This window comes from Pleurodeles waltl, chromosome 4_2, assembly GCF_031143425.1.
Source record: "Pleurodeles waltl isolate 20211129_DDA chromosome 4_2, aPleWal1.hap1.20221129, whole genome shotgun sequence".
NCBI lineage: Eukaryota > Metazoa > Chordata > Amphibia > Caudata > Salamandridae > Pleurodeles > Pleurodeles waltl.
The window spans coordinates 515,556,419-515,576,610 of NC_090443.1; the positions used below are offsets into that span (position 1 = coordinate 515,556,419).

Genomic DNA, 20,192 nt, shown 5'->3' on the forward strand with positions numbered 1-20,192 from the left:
AATTGTATTTATATGATCACTTGCCCTTGTGACCTAAGAGATATAGGAATGACCACAAGCCCAGTCAAGGTTAGGATCAACGAGCACCGCAGCAAAATCCGATGTGGTCGCTCTACTACCAAACTGAGCATCCACTATCTTGATGCTAAACACACCACAGAGGATATGTGGTGGGTAGCCCTGGAATCCCACGATCACTTACTAAAAGGATCCTGGTCCCTTCTTGAAAGAGAGCAACGTTGGGTGTTTAAATGGGGTACCCACATCTGTTGGCTGAATGATGAGATTCCATGGATGAGCTTTTATACTAAGACCTGAGGGGGCTGAAGTCATGAATACCCTTGGTATCGGCCAGTTCATATTCATTAACACCATATACGCCAGCAGCATCTGTCACTATTGGTCAATACCTTTGGTTGATTGCCACTTGATTGCAGTATTACACCCTCTAGATTGGACCACCTGATTAACCTCTCAATGAGTTTAAGTATATGAGACCCTGTGGATTCACCACTCAATCGCATTCTCAGCAGTGTCTTTCCTTCCTGTCACTGTTGGTTAATACCTTTGGTTAATTGCCACTTGATTGATATATTATACCCTTTAGATTTGACCACCTGATCCCCCTCTTAATGAGTTTAAGTACATGAGATCCTGTGGATATTTTTTTTACATTTTTGAAGGTGGGACCCTTTGGATTCATAACAATCACATTTCCAGCAGTGTGTCCCTGTGTTCACATAACTCTTGCTGAGGTTTTATTTTGTGTTCCTTCCCTGGTTTTTATGAGGAGAAGTGCATCTTCTGTCTCTGGCGGTTCTGGTATTGTCTGCCTGGTACACGTTCAACATGCAATGTGCTTCTACTATGTGTGGATTCCCTCGGGATCCCGAGACTGTCCTGTTTCTATTTTTAATTTGATGGGTGTTTTCCTTTATTTCTGGGCGTGTCCTTCTTCTATTTCTAGGAATGGGTGACGTGCCCTTCCCCGGTTGCTCAATCAACAATCAGCGATATAGATTGGTGCACTGGTTGCAGTCCGCTCTATTTGACCCGCGAGACACGTTCCCTTTGTGCTATTCGGTAACGTGTCCTCGGGGTAGGTCTCCGAGTTGGACTTGGCATGTGATAATGTGAGTACGACCGCTCGTCTTGAGCGTTTTTATTTTGACTTGTATAATATTTACAGGTTTGAGCATACTATACTCTGGCCAGAGTCAGACTTCGCCGTTAGGGTACGAACTGTTTTTCAATAAAAGGGCCCATCCCGGCACTCATTAATTCGCCTGTACGGGGATTGACGGGCTACTATGAATAGATGACTACCCGTCCTAAGTGTTAGTTGCCAACTCGTTCTCTGCACATTTTTTTGCATCGACAATTGGTGTATATGACACTTTGCGTTCCTGCTTGAGTTTAGATACACAAGCAGGACATTACACGCACTGGCTCGAGGTTGAATACACAGGCAGGGCAATAACTACTTTGATATGAATGAGTCTGTCTAGCAGTCCACATATCACTCGCCCTCCCAACTACTTTTCAAGACTCTTGATAGACATTTCACAGATAGACAGGCCAGTGGTGAGTGGCGTATTCTATTGCATGTTGCTTCATCACTGGAGAGTAGATTTAAACATATACTTAGGTGAGTAGTGAGTGATGCATTCTATTGCACATCATCTTATCACTGGAGAGTAAATTGAAACATACATTACTCATAGCTACACGCCATTATCACACATTGCCATTTTGATTCTTTATTCTACTCAAGGTGCCTTTTTTATGTAACCAGTTTTATTGATGAACAGGTGTTTTTCCTGTACCTATATAGATACCACACCAGTCCCATGACACGCTTGTTCCCATGAAGCCTTGTCCTTATCTGAGGATGGTAAGCATTGTTGCTTTGGCTATTTTTTGTTTTCATTCACACTGAGCATGGCCACATTTTTATCACTGAGTGCCACGTCACCTTAAAGATTAAGCTTTACTATAAGTGTTTTGGATCCCGAATTTTGGTTGACCTTTTTCATATGTTCCCTTTGCTTTCCGCAGGCTACCTTTTACACCATCCATTTCATTTACAATATAGTTGTGAGTAAGTGACTCACTTCTTTGAATACACATTTTCAGACACACTGAGGTATTTCCAAGTAGTTTAGGAGAAGTGTTTCTTTGTTATTTGGTCCTTATGAAGCGGCACTTGATCCGTACGGACTCTTTCGGCGTGAAACATGTTGACCCATTATGATGGTTGAAGATATTTTTCCCCCATCTCTGTTCTGTTGGTAGAGTGACTGAGCATTATCTCTTTTTCACTTCCTAGCATTCTTTTAACCTTGACCAAGACCCTTCACTGATCAATAAATTGTGTTGTTTGGAGGGTTCTTGAGCCAATTTTATACTTTCTCTCTCCTGCTCTTTCCTTGCATGTGGGTTTGATCTCATCCCTACATTCTTTAAACCACGGCATGGACTTTCAGTAAAGATCTCTGGAAAAGTGTCCCCTTGCGGTGGGCCCGTCAGACATTGCAGTGCCAGTCTGACGAGGAGCAATCGCTATGATGAAGCGTGACATCCACTGGATGTGTAAGGGTATTTGCTGCTAGATATAGGAGTGGCTAGTGGAATCTATCATCTTCTGTGGAACAATGTACTCTTATGTATTGAATTATTATTATGGAGGCAGTACACTGGACCATTAATCTCCTTGTCCCTCTTTATGATTATATAGGTGCAGGAATAGTCAGAGTCTGGTGAACTGTAGATTCTTCTACGCTTTCAGAGTGCTTCCTCGATTCGTGAAGAGTCAGAGATGGTGATCGATGTCCACCTTCCTCGTTCCCTCAATGCTGATCTACTTCCTGAAGGTGATCAATATCAACGTGTTGATGTCGAAGTCTGTCTTGACTGTGATCGAGCGCGTCTCAACGTCGATCTGAATGTTGCCATTGAATGGCCATGTGGTATCGACGTTGATAAGGATCTCGACGGCAGGTTGTGAGGGAGCATCGGCGTCAATAACTTCCTTGACATCGATGGTGTCGCCCTCGCCGATCTTATCCACTCCGACGTCGATGTTTGCGGTCTCTTTGACATTGACCCATCGAGAGACGGTGAACAGGTCAGAGCGGCACCTCTTCTCAACACTTCAACTGACAACGCTTTTCAGGCCTTTTCTGATTGAAGAGTCCTCCAGAGGCCGATGCCAGAGCCCTGGTAGAGGACTGTGCCCCTCCACACCCTGAAGTCTCACCTGTAAACTTGGACGTCCGCTTCTGCCGCTCCTCCATATCTTGGAGGCAAATCTTCTCCCTATCACATAGGGTGTGCCTAGAAAAGGTCTTACAAATTTTGCAGAAATCAGGTATGTGGGTATCTGGAAGACAGAGAATACATACTGTATGAGGATCAGTCTTGGCCTTTTTCCTCACACAGTCTGGGCACTTATCAAAAAGGGATGGCATTTTTTGATAATAAAAAACACAGATTCCTGTCCGAAAATGGCAGAAAAAGGTGGGGGAAGACCAAAGACGTTCAGTGATAGAGTTGTCACGAAATACAGAAGGGAATTTTTCTGAAAAAAATAAATAAATAAATTGGTCAAGCTCAATGCTCCCAGGTCCTGCCAGCAGGAGCTGGAAAAAAGAACTGAAGCAGCTGCCACCAGCTGTGCAAGATGGGATACTGGTGGTCTCTGAGTTCTTAAAGGCGCAGGCTCTTTTTTAGCCATATAATGGCAGCCTATGAGGCTACTCTGTCCTCCTTGTCCCTCATCTCTATCATGCAAAAGCGGTTTTTGAGAGAGATTAATTCCGTCAACAAATTACTCTCAAATTATAATGTGCTGATCCTTTCTTTGATTTAAGATGAAGAGCTCAGCCAGCATAGCCGAGGTACATAGGCAGCATTATCTGTCCTTTTTTTAAGTGACTTTACAGGCCTTCCTGAAGAAAGGTGAAAACTTCCACTTAAGATATTTTGAAAAAGTGCTCCGGGATCCCCGCACGTGGGAGGGACTTTTTAATGCTTATGACTATACATGGAAATCACTTACAAGAGAACATAAGTATCTAGAAAGGCTCTCTCAATCTTTCTTGGGAAGAGGGAAAGTGGCAGAAAATCGTAAGTTAAGGCCTCTGACCATGCTATTGAAACAAACACCCCCCCCACAAACTGTGTAAGGCAGAGCATTCTGTTGACATTTTCAGTTGTTGTGTGTTGCAAAGATATCTAGGTTCAGCTTGCCCCAGCATTGAAATACTTTGTTCAGTTGCTTTTAGCTCAATTCACATTCACTGCATTCCCCCTAGAATCTGGAAAAATGAATCTGCTCATTTGTTGCCTTTTCCAGTAAGTGTTCTGCTGAAAGAGCTACCTGATGTATGACAGCCCAGATCCAGCTTGTGCTTCAACTGAGAGAAGGTGTGATCTAATTTCTCCTTGAAATGTGGATATAAATGATCAAGGTCACATTTTCTGTCTGTATGAATAGGGAAATATTTTATTATTGAAAGGAAATATTCAAGGTCTAGCTTCAATAGCTCTTAACTTCAGTATGTTAATGTGGAGACCAGCATCATCCTTTGACCACTTGTCACTGACGGCCAGTTCTTGCGGATGAGCACACAATCTCTCCATGGATTCATCTGTTGTCAACACAAAACAAGGTGTTTCTTGACTGAAGGTATTGTGCCCACCAAGACATCATCTTTTTTGTTTGTGATGCGACTCCTGCCTGGTTGAATGAACTAGAGCTCCGTACCCATTGACTGGTGACATCCTTGAAACAGTCTCAAGTGCTGACAGAATGGAATCAAAGGGACTCCGGGTGATGTGATATCCCTAAGGCAGATTGGAATAGGAACATGGAGATTAAAATAGTTTTTGTGTAGTTGTGTTGTCAGAATGTGCATCTTTGAAATTAATTTTTTTGGTGGAAAAGCCAGTACTGCAATGGTGTCAGACTGCCCCAGAAATTTTATCTTTTTGCAAGGGATGAAAGACAACTTTTACCTATTCAGGGAGAAATGTAACTTGCCAAAGAGTTTGTGACAGGACTTCATAGTAGAGTCTTGGCTGTTAAAACGAAATTCCATCTAATCTACCAATCATCCACATACGGAAATACTTGGTGGCCTGGACTCCTCAGAAAGCTGCCACTGGGGCATTTTGTAAATGTTCTCAGGCTGATTTGAGACCGGAGGGGAAGACCTTGAATTTGTACTGGCAACTGGCCACTTTAAAATGCAGATATTTGGGATTTTGGAGTGGATTGGGATGTGAAAATAAGTATTCAGCAGGTGTAAAGGTGTCATGTATTCTCCATCCATCAAGAGCTGAAGAAGCTCTTGCAGGGATACTATGCCAAACAATAGTTTATTGTGTTTTTTTTAAAAAGTTGCTGTAGATCTTAAATCAGCCTCTGCTCGCAGGGTTCTTGATGAAGGAGAAGTAAGACTAGAATCCTACTTTTTACTGATGTTAGGGGACAAATTCTATGACATTTTTGAGTATCAAAGAGAATTTTGGTTTGTAGCAGATCTACTGTTGGAGTGTCATTTTGCGTAGAGGAATCAGAAGTAGTTTCTGAAGGAATTCTATTGTATAATCAAATCTCATCAGATCTAGTACCCATTGGTCAGTTGTGATAGCTTAACCAATAACGAAAGAAAACCCATCTCCTAAGAAGGTTTCAACAAAAATCCTGAAACAAATATGAAACAGCGTTGAGCATACTATATGTACAGATATGTGAAATCCACACTCTATACCCAAAATATATACATAATTTTATTATATGGAATTAATAGCTGATATAGATATATAAATACATTACTCTAAAGATAACATGGAGAAATCTCACTCATCTTGAGGCATCTTTTGCCTTTTGAAGTCATACTAAAAGCCAACCCTCTCTATCTTTGAAGGTTTTACTACAAGCATAAAGACATATTATGTTTAACCATTGTCCCTTATGTTCCCACAAGTAGTGACAGTGAGTGAAGAAAGTTTTTCAAAACTTCTTTCACACCAAGGTCCTTCATGACCTCCAAATTTGTTTATAAAATAAAAATGGTACATGGTAATTTGATAAAAAGTGAAAGACACATAGGTTACAGCACTATTGTCATCCACTCTAAACTCTGAGCACATAAAGCCCATGTTACGCTTCATTTTAGTTTTGCAAACGTATGCAGTTACTTCACACTGTGCATGTGCAAATTTTACACATCAACGTCTACGCAAAATTTTGAAAAATATTCATACTTTGGCTTGAGCACCAGGATCTCACGTTTTGCCTTATATCTTCAAAATAACGGAACTGATTTCCACCAAACCAAAAGCAGGTACTGAAAGACCGTCATTAAAAACTAGGTAACATTCCCTTCAGCGATTTTGTAGTTCTGTGTGCACAAAAATGCCCTATGCAAATTCCATCAAACTGACGCATAGAATAATATTTTGAGAAAACCCCTCACCAAACTCCCCTTATAACTTCTGAACCATTCATCTGATCTGCGCCTAATTAGGAAATGTCTTAGATGTAGAGTGATAAACTTTTTCTGTAACTTTAGTAAAGACCGGTCTAAGGGCCCTAAAGTTATTGAGGATACAAAACTAATATCTGGAGTGAGGAGTCACCCTTAACTACAGAGGCATATGAGTGAGCCTCTAAAAAAAATGCTAGGGGACAACTCAGTCACATACCTTCAATTGAGTGGAATAAAGCACTATATTGTCCTATCGATAGTGATTTTAGTTTCTCAAACACTAAAAAAAAAAATATTTAAATTAAAATAAATAGATAAAATATAATAACTGCTGGATGCCTGATATGTTGACAGTCGCACACACACATACCCCTCACAATATTTTACACAACAGCTGCTTACCTCTGAATTCCTTCAAGAATATTCTTCACAGCCACCATGAGCTTTTGAAGGCACAGAAAGGTTTCGTGAAGTGGCAGTATACTTGTGGCTGGCTGCTCAAGTAGGAGAGGCTGAATACAAGCAAACTTCTGGAATATATCATTGCTGTTGATGACCAAGCAAGACAAAGTATTTATTTTCATAAATCAAACAACATTTGTAAGATTTCAATCTCTCTTTTATTGACCCACAATTATTTATTTTTTAATTTGAATGTATACTTATGAAAATAATAGATTAAAAAAAACATTTTACCCATTATTTCTGATATACACCATAGGAAAATTTCCTTTACTGACTATTACTTACATTTTATAGTCATCATTGAAGAGATGATGCCATGCCTATTTCAGATGCATCAAGTGTCATACCTTCTGGTGATAAAAGACTCCTCAAATCCTGCGACAGAGTGTACTGAAGAGCCAATGGCTCACTGCTCAGCATACACACATTCATTATTTGGGGGGTTAATGAAGGCCTGCATGTCTTCTTAGAGTCCAATTCTGGGAGCTCACAGTATTGAAGGTGAAGTCTGCTACCATAAACTAGAGTTGTTGGAGTTTGATAGGTGCATTAGAACCTAGTATGGGGTCCTTCACATGCGGCCCACTTAACATGAAAGCTCAGTTGTAGGCAAGAGTAAAGACAATTCTGATTCAGCTCTATAAATAGTGAAATATAATATAATAAACATGATTTTGTGCATCTGCAGTCTCAGGAGAACAGGTCCAGCAGCAACACTTAACTCGGTCAACAAATAAATCAAATCAGATATGCCCACCACTTTAAACTCTCACCAGCTATTTCTTCTCTGCTAACTGTTTCAAATCTCTCTGCTTTTGTGTAGCTAAGACTGCATTCTACAGACATGATTAGCAACCCCTTTCAAAATAAAAACATATTTTAAGCAGTAAAAATGCTCTAGGTGTTTTGAATTCAATTTTAACTTTTAAATTTACTTTTAGAATTTTCTTACACAAGTATACACATATAAAAATGTAAAGAAAATGTTGCCTTTACATAAAGATTATCATTCCATTTGTGGAGGTTTTTAAGGTGTTTCCAGAACCTTTCAGAGTTTATTAAATGGTAGAGAAAATCTCTCTACACAGCTAAAGCACATGGGTTATCATCCCTAGAAGATTCACCCAGAGATGCAATGCTTAAACAAGCATGGAGAAAAGATCTGCAAATCTCTGTGATAAGGACAAACCCACTGTTTCAAATGGTGGAAGGAACACAAATTCTCTAAGAACCCTGACTTGCTTTGATGTTGCATTGTTTAGTCTGTGAAAAAGATTATCTCCCTGGCAACAGTGGTTTCAGCCAAACTATTGCTTGAAGAAAGAGCATTATATGTGCTAAACATAATATAAAATATAATTTTATATTTTCTAGGCTGAACATGGACGCTGCTGAAACATCCCTACACTGTGCAAAATCTCTTCATGTAAAGAGGCATGATGTCAAGGCCAGAAAAAAGCAATTGTTCATTTAAGTGGAATTTAGTAAAAACATCCAGAATGAAAGCAGGGTCAGTTTGGAAAACAACTTTTATCCTTGTAGAAGAGAAGACAAGGCTCCTCAGAAGAGAGGGGTTAAAGCGTGCCAGACATTATGAAAATATGGAAACTGACATTTTTCAATAAAAAGAGATTTTAATAAATGGCTTGTGAACAGAATTCCATGATCTAGGTTAACTTCCTGTGGAGCAGTGCTTAACTGTCTTTCCTTTCTTGGATCATAGTGCTTCCAGGAGAACATTGTCCTTGAAAGATGAGTCATCTGCCAGAGGTACTTCCTTTTGTATGCGATGTAGTCATGGATTTCCAGGAACAAAGCTTTGTGTGTGATGCAAGCAAGTTTAAAAATGATCCTCCCTTCTACGGAGAGCCATTTCAGAGAAACCAAAACCAGTCAGATGTGGGCAAATATTCTTGTTCCCGTGGCTTGCCTAGCAGCGGATTTTGGCTGCCCTATGGAAGCTAAGTACAGTTTGGGAATGCCATTGAGTAAGGAGTTGCTGTAGTGTAGACACTGGACTACAATGTTAAAGTAAGCATTTTGGATGAAAGATTTAAATCCAAGAAGATGTGTGAATTGTAACAGCTCCCTGTGCCATTTCAACAATGTGCACTTGCAGTCTAAGGTTATAGTCTATGCAGTTTAAATTCAGCTGTACTCTGACTGGGAAGAGGAGCTGGGTGGGGAATAGTTAAAGCAACTTGATTAAAAAGGGTCACTCTTTTGGTGGTGATGTGACCAGTGTTGTATGACCTGCAGAATGTTAGCCAGGTATCCTTACAGGATGAGATTTTCATAAAGAGTTCGATTTATTGTTGTTAATTATTTTTTTTGCTTTTTACAAAAGAAGTCATCATCAATTCATTGTATCACACGCCAATTAGAACTAATAGGGAAAATGTACATGTGCATACGTATTGGCCTTAATAAACAAAATCAAATACAACAATTCATCATACCCAGTTAGCTCATTAAAAGAAATTCCTAATTATGCTGCTCATATCAGATTTTATCAGAGATCATATAATATTATGAACGCCTGGTCATTCATCTCAATAATACTAGGCTATTTTCTTAAACCAGTGATATAAAAAATACCACAGATTATGGTGTGGGGAATGCATATCAAAAGAGTTGTTAATACAGTTCAATACTGGCTGAGCCCACCTCATGACCACTCCTCCAAAGGAGTCCAGATTTTTTTCTTAGCCTTTTGCCCTTTCAAAGATATAGGCTGCTCTCTAGATGAAACGCTGAAAGCAGACTGGCCATCCACTGCTGGAATGTAGAGGATGTGGATTAAGCCGGGCTGTAGCAGTGCAGATGTGGGGCTACTGTCAGTTGCAATAAACACAAAAAATTGCCCATCACTCTCACCTGCATTGTTGTGTACTCCTAAGAGCATTAGTCGAGTATGTGGGTAAGAGAGTCAGCAAAAAGCAGTATATCTCTTGTTTAAAAGAGTCTAGGACATGGCAAATTAAAAACATGTGCACTAAGTTTGCTTCCAGACTGACATCACTGGCAGAAAATACCTGTATCCCCCGCAGCTTGCTACAGTACAGATTAAAAAGTGTTTTAAAGTGATGTGACTGCAGCCTCGCAGATAATAGTAGCATATGGCCAAATTCTAGTGACTCGAACAAGCTACTGTTTGTGGCCCCTACCCTTCTTAGCCCGTTGACTGACTGCTTCTCAAGATCCTCAGGCATAAGCCCACCAAATATTCATAAATCTGACTTATCCTACAGTCCGCAGTGCTCCGGAGTAGCTCGAGTAATGTTTCCTTACTGAACCCAATGGTTCCGCTGCATTCTCTAGATAAAACGTCCCTAAACTGTAGGTACTTTAAAAAGTCTCTTTTCAAGACAAACTCCAGTTGGAGCTCCACAAATGAGATAATTTGGTTATTATCAAATATTTCACAACATTTTCCTATCCCTTTAGCTTCCTACCTAGAGCAGTATGCATCATGGGAAATCATTGGATTACAGCGGGGACTGCCACGTGGGGGTATAAAAATTAAATCTCCTGATGGCAATCATTCTTGCTAGCCACCCCCATATCCTGAAGGGAGCTTGTAGGTTCTTGAATTTCACCTTTTTGTAGTAGCTTGGCTCAGCCATTTTCAAGAAAAGAGCCTTAACATCATCATCCAGTAGCAGTTCATAAATGGAGAGTGTCATCTTCACTGCATGGGAGTCAGTCTGCCATCCACCAACTAGGGAATTTGTGTATTGTAAGGTGGCCGCCCATTGACAGAACTTGAAATTTGAAATAGCCTAGCTCCCACTTGCTTTGGGCAACATTATGTGCTAGAAGGCCCTCCCAGCTTTAGCACAAGACCACATGACGCTGCTAGATACCTCTTCAGTTTTTTTGAACCAGCACTTTTCATACTCTAAATGTATGTTCCAGAGAAAGATAAGAACCTTGGTAAAGAACAACATTTTGATAATGTTACAGCAGCCAATTATTGTGAGATGGAGATTATTCATTCTGCTGAGGTCCAATTTTGTCTTCTGTATTACCAGAGCCTGGTTTAATTCTATATGATCTATGTAGACTGCGTGATCCACAGTCCGATAATCCTCACATTGTACCTGGTCATTAACTACCAGCTGTTCCAGTTCAAAAGATAGCCTGAAATATTTCAAAAGTTTAAAACCTCCTTTTCTAGTTCCAAAATAGTCCCTTTTAGGTTGGGTGTCACAACTGCGATATCATCAGCAAATGCAAGTAGTTTTGTGCTGAGCCCGAGACTTCATTAGTTTAATTAAAACACTGACTTCTAGTTTCCTTATTAAAGGATTAATATATAAAGCAAACCCTAGGGTGATCCTGGGCACCCTTGCCTTGTACCCATACCTATTTGCAAAGGATCAGATTCCCCCCCATAATTTAGAGCCTTGCTGTTGGATTTTTATAAACCACTTGGACAGCCCTAATGAACCCAGAACCAAATTATTCCATCTCAACACTGCCCAAAGGTAATCCCATGCCACCAGGTCAAAAGCCTTCCCTGTAACTAAAAGCACTAAGGCCATAGAAACCCCTTTCACACTGGCACCATTAAATAATGCTATAACTCATCCGATGTCAGGTATGAAGCCATGTTTTCCAGGGGATACTAATTTGATGATATTCCGACTTAACTCAGTGGGCAGAATTTTGTAATACAATTTGGTATCATTGTTTTTAAGCCAGATTTGTCTATATGACCCAAGATCGTTAGGTGTTTTCCCTTTTTTCTTAAAAAATTCACAATATTAGTGTTTGCCAAAGACAGAGTGGCCTGTTGGCCACTTTGCACCCCCTATCAATACTGGTTAGGTTGCCTTCCTGGACAGAAGAAAACACTTTGTAGAACTCAAGAGGAATTCTATCCATGCCCGTGTTGCTTTGCCTGAAGGAAGGGCTTTAAGAGCTTCAATAATTTCGCCCTGGCAGAAAGGAGACGCCAGAAAGGCCTGAACTTCTGAGTTGACTCTCTTACACACAATGAAATCCAAATATTAATAAATGCCCTGCTTCAGCTTGATACAGTTCTTCATAGGATTTTCTAAAAGCTTCTAGAATTGCCTTAGGGATATTAACCAGCTGACTGCCTTTATCGCTGATCTCCGATACTTCCCAAAAGGCTGTGTTTTTGCCTAGTTTGGAGTGCCAGCAATCGGCCTACTCTTTCACTGTACTTGTAACAGGCTTTTTTACGCCCCATATATGTTTTGGCAGCCCTATGCCAATACATTATTAATAGCAGGTTTAATCACCACTAGTTTATGTAGAATTTGTTGAAATTTGTCCCCTTCAACAGTGGCCTCAACCACTTGAGCTTCTACAGCAGAGAGTTCACTACATTTGTCTCTCGGAAACTTGGAGATTGTCTCCCCCCCCTTATTCCAGCCTTCAAAGTATCCCAGACCACATCAGCAGAGGCACTACCTCTATTTCTCTCCAAAAATTCTGGGATACATTCCTTCATATGGGAAACACAGTCTTCATTAGATAGTAACCCCCTATCAAATGACCACGTCTGTGAAGACCTTTTACTGCCAAGGGAAGAAATTTCAATCACCAGCAGACGGAGTTCTGACAAATCCCATGGATATTTATCAATTTGCACTGATCAAACTTGCGGAGGTAAGAAAGTAATCCAAAACTGACATGCTTCGTAAGTGGAGCGGAGAACAAGGTTTACCCAGAATCCTGACGCTTTTGCCAGATATCGACAGGGCCCAGGTCTTGTCAGAATAATGCCCATCACCTAAGTTCCCTTGTCCACTCATTATGTTTAGATTCAAAACCCCACATACAATACCTGGTGTCCACCATAGCGATGGCTCGGTATTCACGTAGTCTAAGTCAGAAGGGTCATCCAAAATGGAGCTATAGATAAAGTGGCTACCCCCTCAGCAAACTGACATTCGACTAAGACCCATCGACCATATTAATCGGCTGTGCTACAAATTAGTCTGCAACCATTCCTATGTGCCAATACTGCCACCCCCCAAGGATTTGTAATCTGTGTAATATACCCCAGAAGATTATTTCAAAGTGTTTCCAGCAGGTTTTTCCTGCCCCCTATATACGAGTTTCTTGGAGACAGATTACATCTGCATGCAGTAGTTTCAATCCTTCAACTACATTTCTTCGCTAACTGATCACTGATCATGAATTATATTAATTGTAGCAACACATATATAAGCTACTTGAGCCATCTACAAAAATGTAAATGTTTCAATTCTCACAGACTCATCCTTGAACCACAATCAGACGGAAATCTCATATTGAACAACTGCCGGCTACAATGCTGAATTTTTTTAATTCTCTCGACCTTCTCCACATCTCTTGTGCTTACCACCCCTTACCCACTATGCACTCCTTTTAAACCATCCAACCCCCACCCTCACCAGGGTGCCTGCCAAAAACACCCCACCTCCCACCTTCCAAGTACGACTTATCAAGGCAATCAGGCCAATGTCATGAGTGATGGTTCACATGCTTGCACTCCCTCATGGCATGAAGGTAGACAAATGCAACATCCCTTTCTCACCAAAGAATAAGAAAAATATAGTAAAGTCATCTATGAGTAAGAGAACTAGCCCCCTAGTTTGAGGTCAAATTCATACTCAAGTAATCATAAAATATTACTATCCAACAGAGGCAAAAGAAGAGGGAAACGATAAAACAGATCGAGAATAGATTTCTACAAAACTTTAGCCTAACCCATCTGCGCCTCCCTTGCAAATCCACCCATTAGACCCAGTCCATCACCCTCAGCCCCCAAGTTCATCTAGAAACACCTTAGCCTTGACTTCCGAGGTAAATGCTAATTCTTGAAGATTATTTTAAGCAGTGCAGGGTTCGTTACATATACCTCAGCACCCTTGTCCTGGCATCAAGAGTTGTCTAAGCCTCCATTTGGTGTTCACCGTTGACATGACAAAAGTTCAGCCTTGTGGAGAAAGACCCTTCAAAGCTTTGTTTAGAATTAGGGTGTGCATTCCCAAAGACAGACTGCCTAGGAAGAAAGTGGGCAAAAAAAAAAAATCAATAACTGCCCTAGGCCTGGGGGTACCACTCCCCTGTGATTGGTTTTGCTTTTTTTGGTATGAGGGGAAACTGATTAACTCTGCACCTACTGTTCCCAGTTCCAGGATTCCAGTTCAGGGAAGGCTCCCTTGAATAGCTTGACCACAAAGGACTTAATGTTGCTGCCCTCAACTCTCTCTTCAAGGCCCAAAATTATTAGATTTAATCTTTGCCCATTCTCAGTCCTCAAGTTTCCATTGTATGCCCAGGAGCCAAGATTTTTGGGCCTCTCCTTGACCCCTGAGAACTGTTAAGTCTGGCTCTAATATTAAAGCTCGGTTTTCCACTGCTAAAATCCTTTCTTCAATTTCAGTACAAGCTTTAAAAATCTTTCTCGTTGGTCACTGAAGTTTCTTTGTTGCTATCCTTGACTTATGCTTTTCAGAGTGAGTTTCTTCCTTATGCTGTTTGATAGATCGATAAATTGGGTCCGATGCCGGTTCTCCCGCTGGACCCAACATGTTTGAAGACAGTGTGGTGTTCTGTTGCTGGCTAGGCAGTTCGTTGTATACCTGCTGAGTAATCCTATTTCAGTACTGGGAAAAGTGGATTCTCAATCTCTGGTTCCTCTGGTACCTAGGGCATGGATACTAAAGAGGGTCCCGTAAGGGCTGCAGCTTGTCTTATGCCACCCTAAAGGACCCACACACAAACTGCAAACAGCCTGCCATCACAGACCGCGTGTCAAAGTGCAAACCCTGAGTGAAAACACAACATGGTACACACATTGTGTGCCATGCCAAAGTCACTGCAGGCACCATATCTGTCACCCCAACAGCAGGCCTTAAAAGCCCTAAGGCAGGGTGCATTTTAATACATGTGAGGACATATCCGCTTGAGCAGAAATGCCCCTGTGATGTCTAGTTCCATTCCTAGACATTGCAAGTGACCAGGGTAGGAAGCTGGCTATCTTTGCAGTGACCCAATGTAGGGGGCATTATGCAGATAGTTCAAAGCGACCCCCATTGGTTTACAGGGGTAAAAAAATGTCAATCCTAGAAGCTTTTCTGTGGTAGTGTGGGCAAGCAGTTAAGGCTTATCAGAGGGTAGTGCTAAGCATTAGTTATAGAGTCAATAAATGAGGCACATTCAAGAAGCAACTCGAGACCAATTGGTTAGAAAAATAGTAACTTTGTTTTATTATTTATAAATACCAGAACATTTGTAGAAGAATAAATACTGTAGCAGTTCTCAGAACAATTTGCAAGTAACACTTTTTGTGGATGATTGCCTTTTTACATAGCACGAGTTCCAAAGTAAAATGGACGCAAATAAGTTATTACACTCTGTTCTGGGGGTCCCCTGAAGGTAGTGAGGTGCTATGGGTGCAAACATACTGACAAGACCAGCAATTCAGGTTTATCTGCCTAGGAGCATTCAAGTGCAGTAATGTTGGTCGTGACAAGTTCCTGCACACCGAACACTAGATGACGAGAGGGGCTACCTGGAAAAGGAATGCAAGGAAGGGCTTGGGACAAGTTTGAGAGCTCCTAAAAGGGGAGGGCTCCATCTACTAGGTGTCCAGAAAGCAGAGGGACACCGTTGGAGGTCGTGGACCTAGGCAGGAGTGCTGAGGTGCAGTGGATTCGTAACGGTGGTGCTCCTACATCAAGGTGTACAAAGTTCATTGGGGGACCTGCAGAAGGAGAGACAAACAAGACGAATATGAACCCTGTCCTCTGCCATGAGGATGTCCCTCACCAGCAGTTCTTCAGATCTGCTGTTGGAGTCCAGGGTGGGCTTCAACAAGCCTGGGTTGGTGCAGGAGTACAGTACCCCAAGAGTTGGTGGAACTCAGCTCTGGTGTATCCTTAGGTCTTCTCATCTGCTCATATGCTGGGGAGACAGGACTGACTTCAGGGAGCATGGGGACCTCCTCCTGGACGACAGCTGCGACAGTGCATCTGGGGGGTCAGCAAGGGAGATGCTGGAGAACGTTTAAAGCTTTTGGAGTCCCAACAGCTGCAGGAAGAGTCATGGTGTTGAGATTGTCGGGATGGTAGCAAGTAAGCAGGCAGGCTTTCATGCCAAAAGTTTACTAGGCATCCGCCTGTTCTGGTTGGCAAATGGGTCTCAGAGCAGGGGGTGGCTACGCCCAGACCCGGGGAAGTCAGGGCTGTGCATACCAAAGGCGGCAGGGTCTTTGGAGATCCCGGTCTTGATATGCAGATCTGCTAGCCATCCTGCTAGAATGAGTAGTAACACCCCTCTCAGGAGCAGGAATTGTTTCTGCCCTCTGAGAACAAAAGCTCTCACTTTTAGGGGGTCAGAAACATGTCTGGTGGTGGTAGACTGGACCAAACTGGTCAGTCATCACACCAAGAGACTGGTAGGGTTTAGGGGGCATCCCTAAGGTGCCCTCTGGGTGAATGTTCAAATAAATCCAAGGCTGGCATCAAGCTGGATTTATTAAGATGAGGTGTTTAATACTAAAAACCACAGAGTTTGGTGAAGCCATTATGTGACTGGGTCACTCGTGTTGAAGAGTGTCCTGCGCATGCCTTGAAAATGGCTTCCCATTTCTCTTGCAATGCTCAGCAATGGGGCCGAGCATCATAGGGCCATATCCACTTGTGCAGGTATCTCCATGCACCAAGGGTACAGCATGCTGCCTAAGGTCTCTTAGGCCTGCCTTAGGAGTGTCTTACATTGTGATAGAAGGGTGTGCCATGTTGTGTTTTTTCCTGGCTTGCACCTGGGCATGCAAAATACAATGGCAACTGTGTGCTTCTCATTTTTAGGGAGGTCCCTGAGGGTGGCACAATTCGTGCTGCAGCACTTAGGGGCCCTCTCCATAACCTAGGTACCAGGGGTACCACTTACTATGGACTTAAAATGGTGGAGCAGTGTAACAATTGTACACCATGTCACCTATTTTTGGGAAAAGAGCACTGGCACTGGGGGCCTGTTGAGGTCAAAAGACCTCAGTACCAGTGACAAAAAAAAGGGGGGGTGACCATGTCAAGAAGGTGCAGTTTCCTACAACGGGACAGTAATCTTAAAGCATGTACTGGAGACTGGATAGCAAGAGTGACCCAGCTACATGATGGCTGCATGGAAAATAGTGGTGTTTGTTATCAAACACCTCGTCTTAATAAATCCATACTGATGCCAGTATTAGATTTATTATGACATCCACCCAGAGGACACCTTAAACGTGCCCACTGAAACCTGCTAGTCCATTAGTGTACTGGCTAACTGGTTTCAACCAGCCTACCACAAACAAATGAGTTTCTGACTCCCTGGAGGTGACAGCCTCTGCTCTCTGAGGAGAGAAACAATGCCTACTCTGGCAGGAGGTGTTATCACCTCCGCCAACAGGGTGGCTAGTACATCTACATATCAACGCCAGAGACTTCAAAGCCCCTGCTCCCTTGGCATGCCAACCCACCCAGCTTCTCCCAGACCCAGCTTCGGATGAGGCCCCTCCCCTCCCCCCAGCGCCATGGGACCCTCACGGGTGGGTAGCCGCGCTTTACAAATATTGATTGATTGACCTGGGAGAGGCAACCCCCTGCCCTGAGGACCATCTGGCACCAGGACAAGTTGAAAAATTAGCAATGCACGAGGCATGTTGCACTGCCAGGCTGGACACACTACTGGGGTGGCCAGCCTGAAGTGAACACGAAATTAGGAATTCCACCATCTTGTGTGTGGTGGAATTAGGAATTCTTGGACAAGGTGATGCTCTCTCTACGCAGGAAGTTGTCATCTAGGGGGTATAATGACACAAGGGATAAGTAGTCCATTGGCTACTACCCTCCATACCCCTTAACGCCCCTAAAATGAGTATTTAGGGGACCACCTGATAACAGGACTTCAGATTTGTTAGACTTATGAAGAAGAAGAAGGACCCAAAAAGCAAGAACTGAGGAGCAGAAACTGACATGGCCCCAACCCCGCTGGGGTGCCTGCTGTCCTTGACAACTGTGCCAAAGACGATTTGTCCAGCAGCTGTTCTGCTTCCAAAAGCCTGGGAGGACTGCCAGCACTTCGATAAGTAACCAGAATCTCCAGTGGAGTAGCAGAGCTGCTTACCTGCACCCTGCAGAAACTAAAGACTCACGAGGACTCCAGACCACCAAAACCTGACACCAGAGAGCACCACTGCACCCGTGACCCCTAGCCAGAGTTGAAATGGGGCAACAGTGCCAGCGTGGTCCCCAAGCCCTCCAGAACCAAAGCCCACCTTGGGTTTGCTAACTGTAACTGTGGACTTGCCCACACCACCTGCAGCATCATCCTGCAGGCCCCCTCCAACCGTAAGTATCCCCTGCACTGTAACTAGCTGCCATAAGACAACACTGCCTGAGGTGAAGTGGGCCAACAGAGTCCCTTCGTGCTCGAGGATCTCAAGGGTCGTAGGTTCCCACGGACTGGCACCCCATACCCTGCTTGCAGCCTCTTTCTGACAGGACCGATCTCCATTGAAGTAAATGGGAAATCCAACGCTGAACACACCCGGATGCCCCAGAGCACCCCCGAGGTGAATTGTTGGTGTGGCCTTGGATCTTGCCCCCTTCTCACCTCAAGTGCAGAAGAACAGTCCTGTAAGTCATTGTCAAGTACCCGTATGCAGTATCTGTTTCTTCTCCATATGATAACACTGGGGCACCCAAGGCTGAAAACCACCTCTGCACCCTGACGCCCCAGTGCCTCCCGAAGTGACCTATTGGTGCTGCTTTGCACCTTGCCACATACTTACCTTAACTCTAGAAGAACATGCCTGTAAGTCATTGTTGTGTCTGAATGCAGTAAGTGTCTTTACCCCATAGGATAACGTTACCGCTCCGGAAATTGCACCGGTATAAAAATTCAAGTACTCACCTGGTTCTGGTGATCTTGGTATCTAAATTCATATAAAAATAAGTGTTGTATTGAGAGTGTGTTTCGCTTAATGGTTCTGTGTGTACAATAATTGCTTAACAGTGTCTTCTAGTACACCTAAATGCTCGCCCACACCACCACAAAAGAGAGCTTTTAGAGTTATTTTAACCCTTGTTAGCCAATAAGGGTCGCCCTTGACTATCTGCATAGTGTCCCCTTACACTAGTACACAACATAGATAGCCAGCTTCCTAGACTCTTTAAATCCTGTACTGCAGGGATATTTCTCACCCCCTCTCCCCCCCCCCCCCCTCACCACCACCACCACCACCAAGGGGAGGTCCACTATGGCCAGCAGAAGTGAAGAAACCGGAGCCACAGCAGTTGTATCTTTTGCAGCGTCTTTCCCTGTTATCCCAGGCTCACCAGATTTCGGCAGCGGCTTGCGAATACTAGCGTTGCCTGGTTCCATTTTCGTGTAAGAAAATCCTGCTCCTCGTGAGGCCGCCGAAGGGATGTCCCCTGGTCGCTCAAGCATACGCTGATTTTTCAGTGGTATGTTCGGCCCAAACTGAATTCCCTTTTAAGTAGGCCAGAGAGCCTGATGCTGGAAGTGATCCACTGAGCAAAGCATGCCAAAGTGTGATGCCTGAGGCCACCTCCAGCACGAATGAGCAATGTCTCCAGAGCCGGGTCTACACACAGCTGCAGCTACAGTGGCTGCCACTCATGCCCGAATCAAGACACCGCCTCCTCTATCTTGCCCAAAGGCAAAACTAGCCAGGAAGCAGCACAGCGCTCTGCATGCTCACATGATCGCCATCTTGCCTCATAAAGAGTTCAGTTTAATTGACATATAAATAAAGAGAGGTGTAAGTGGAACTGGGGGCGGCAGGTAAGTAGAGGGCCTATGCTTTAGGAGGGTTATCTTTTGGCTGTCCTGTGATATCTAGTCTTGCATGACCTGTGAGATTTTAGCCAAGTACACTTACAGAAAGAGATTTATATATAGTTCAGTATATTACACACAAAAGTGATGAGAGATGTTAGTGAGAGATGTTAGTGAGAGAGAGAGAGAGAGAGTAACATCCCTTTGCTCATGATTCACCATCCATTTCCTTTCCCAGCTCATGACATAATTGCTTTACTCCTTGTTTGTCACGCCCAGTAGCATTTTGGTCTCTCATTCTTCTGAACGGCTAAACCTTATCCATCCAGCGAATACCCAAGGTGACATTTTCTTTGTTTTGCATAGATTGCACCTATTGGAGTGCATGTGTTTCCTTTCCCCTGACCCTTGTTCCCTCAC

General features: G+C 43.0%; 1 protein-coding gene across 7 annotated transcripts in view; it reads right to left on the reverse strand.

Annotated features, from left to right (window-relative positions):
- SWT1 (SWT1 RNA endoribonuclease homolog) overlaps window positions 1-20,192 on the reverse strand; it is a 793,385-nt gene that overhangs the window by 158,265 nt on the left and 614,928 nt on the right. For all 7 annotated transcript variants that reach the window (XM_069232008.1, XM_069232009.1, XM_069232010.1 and 4 more), the window contains one exon: window positions 6,900-7,043. In XM_069232008.1, the coding sequence (XP_069088109.1) occupies window positions 6,900-7,043 (144 nt within the window). The remainder of the gene's footprint in view (window positions 1-6,899; window positions 7,044-20,192) is intronic.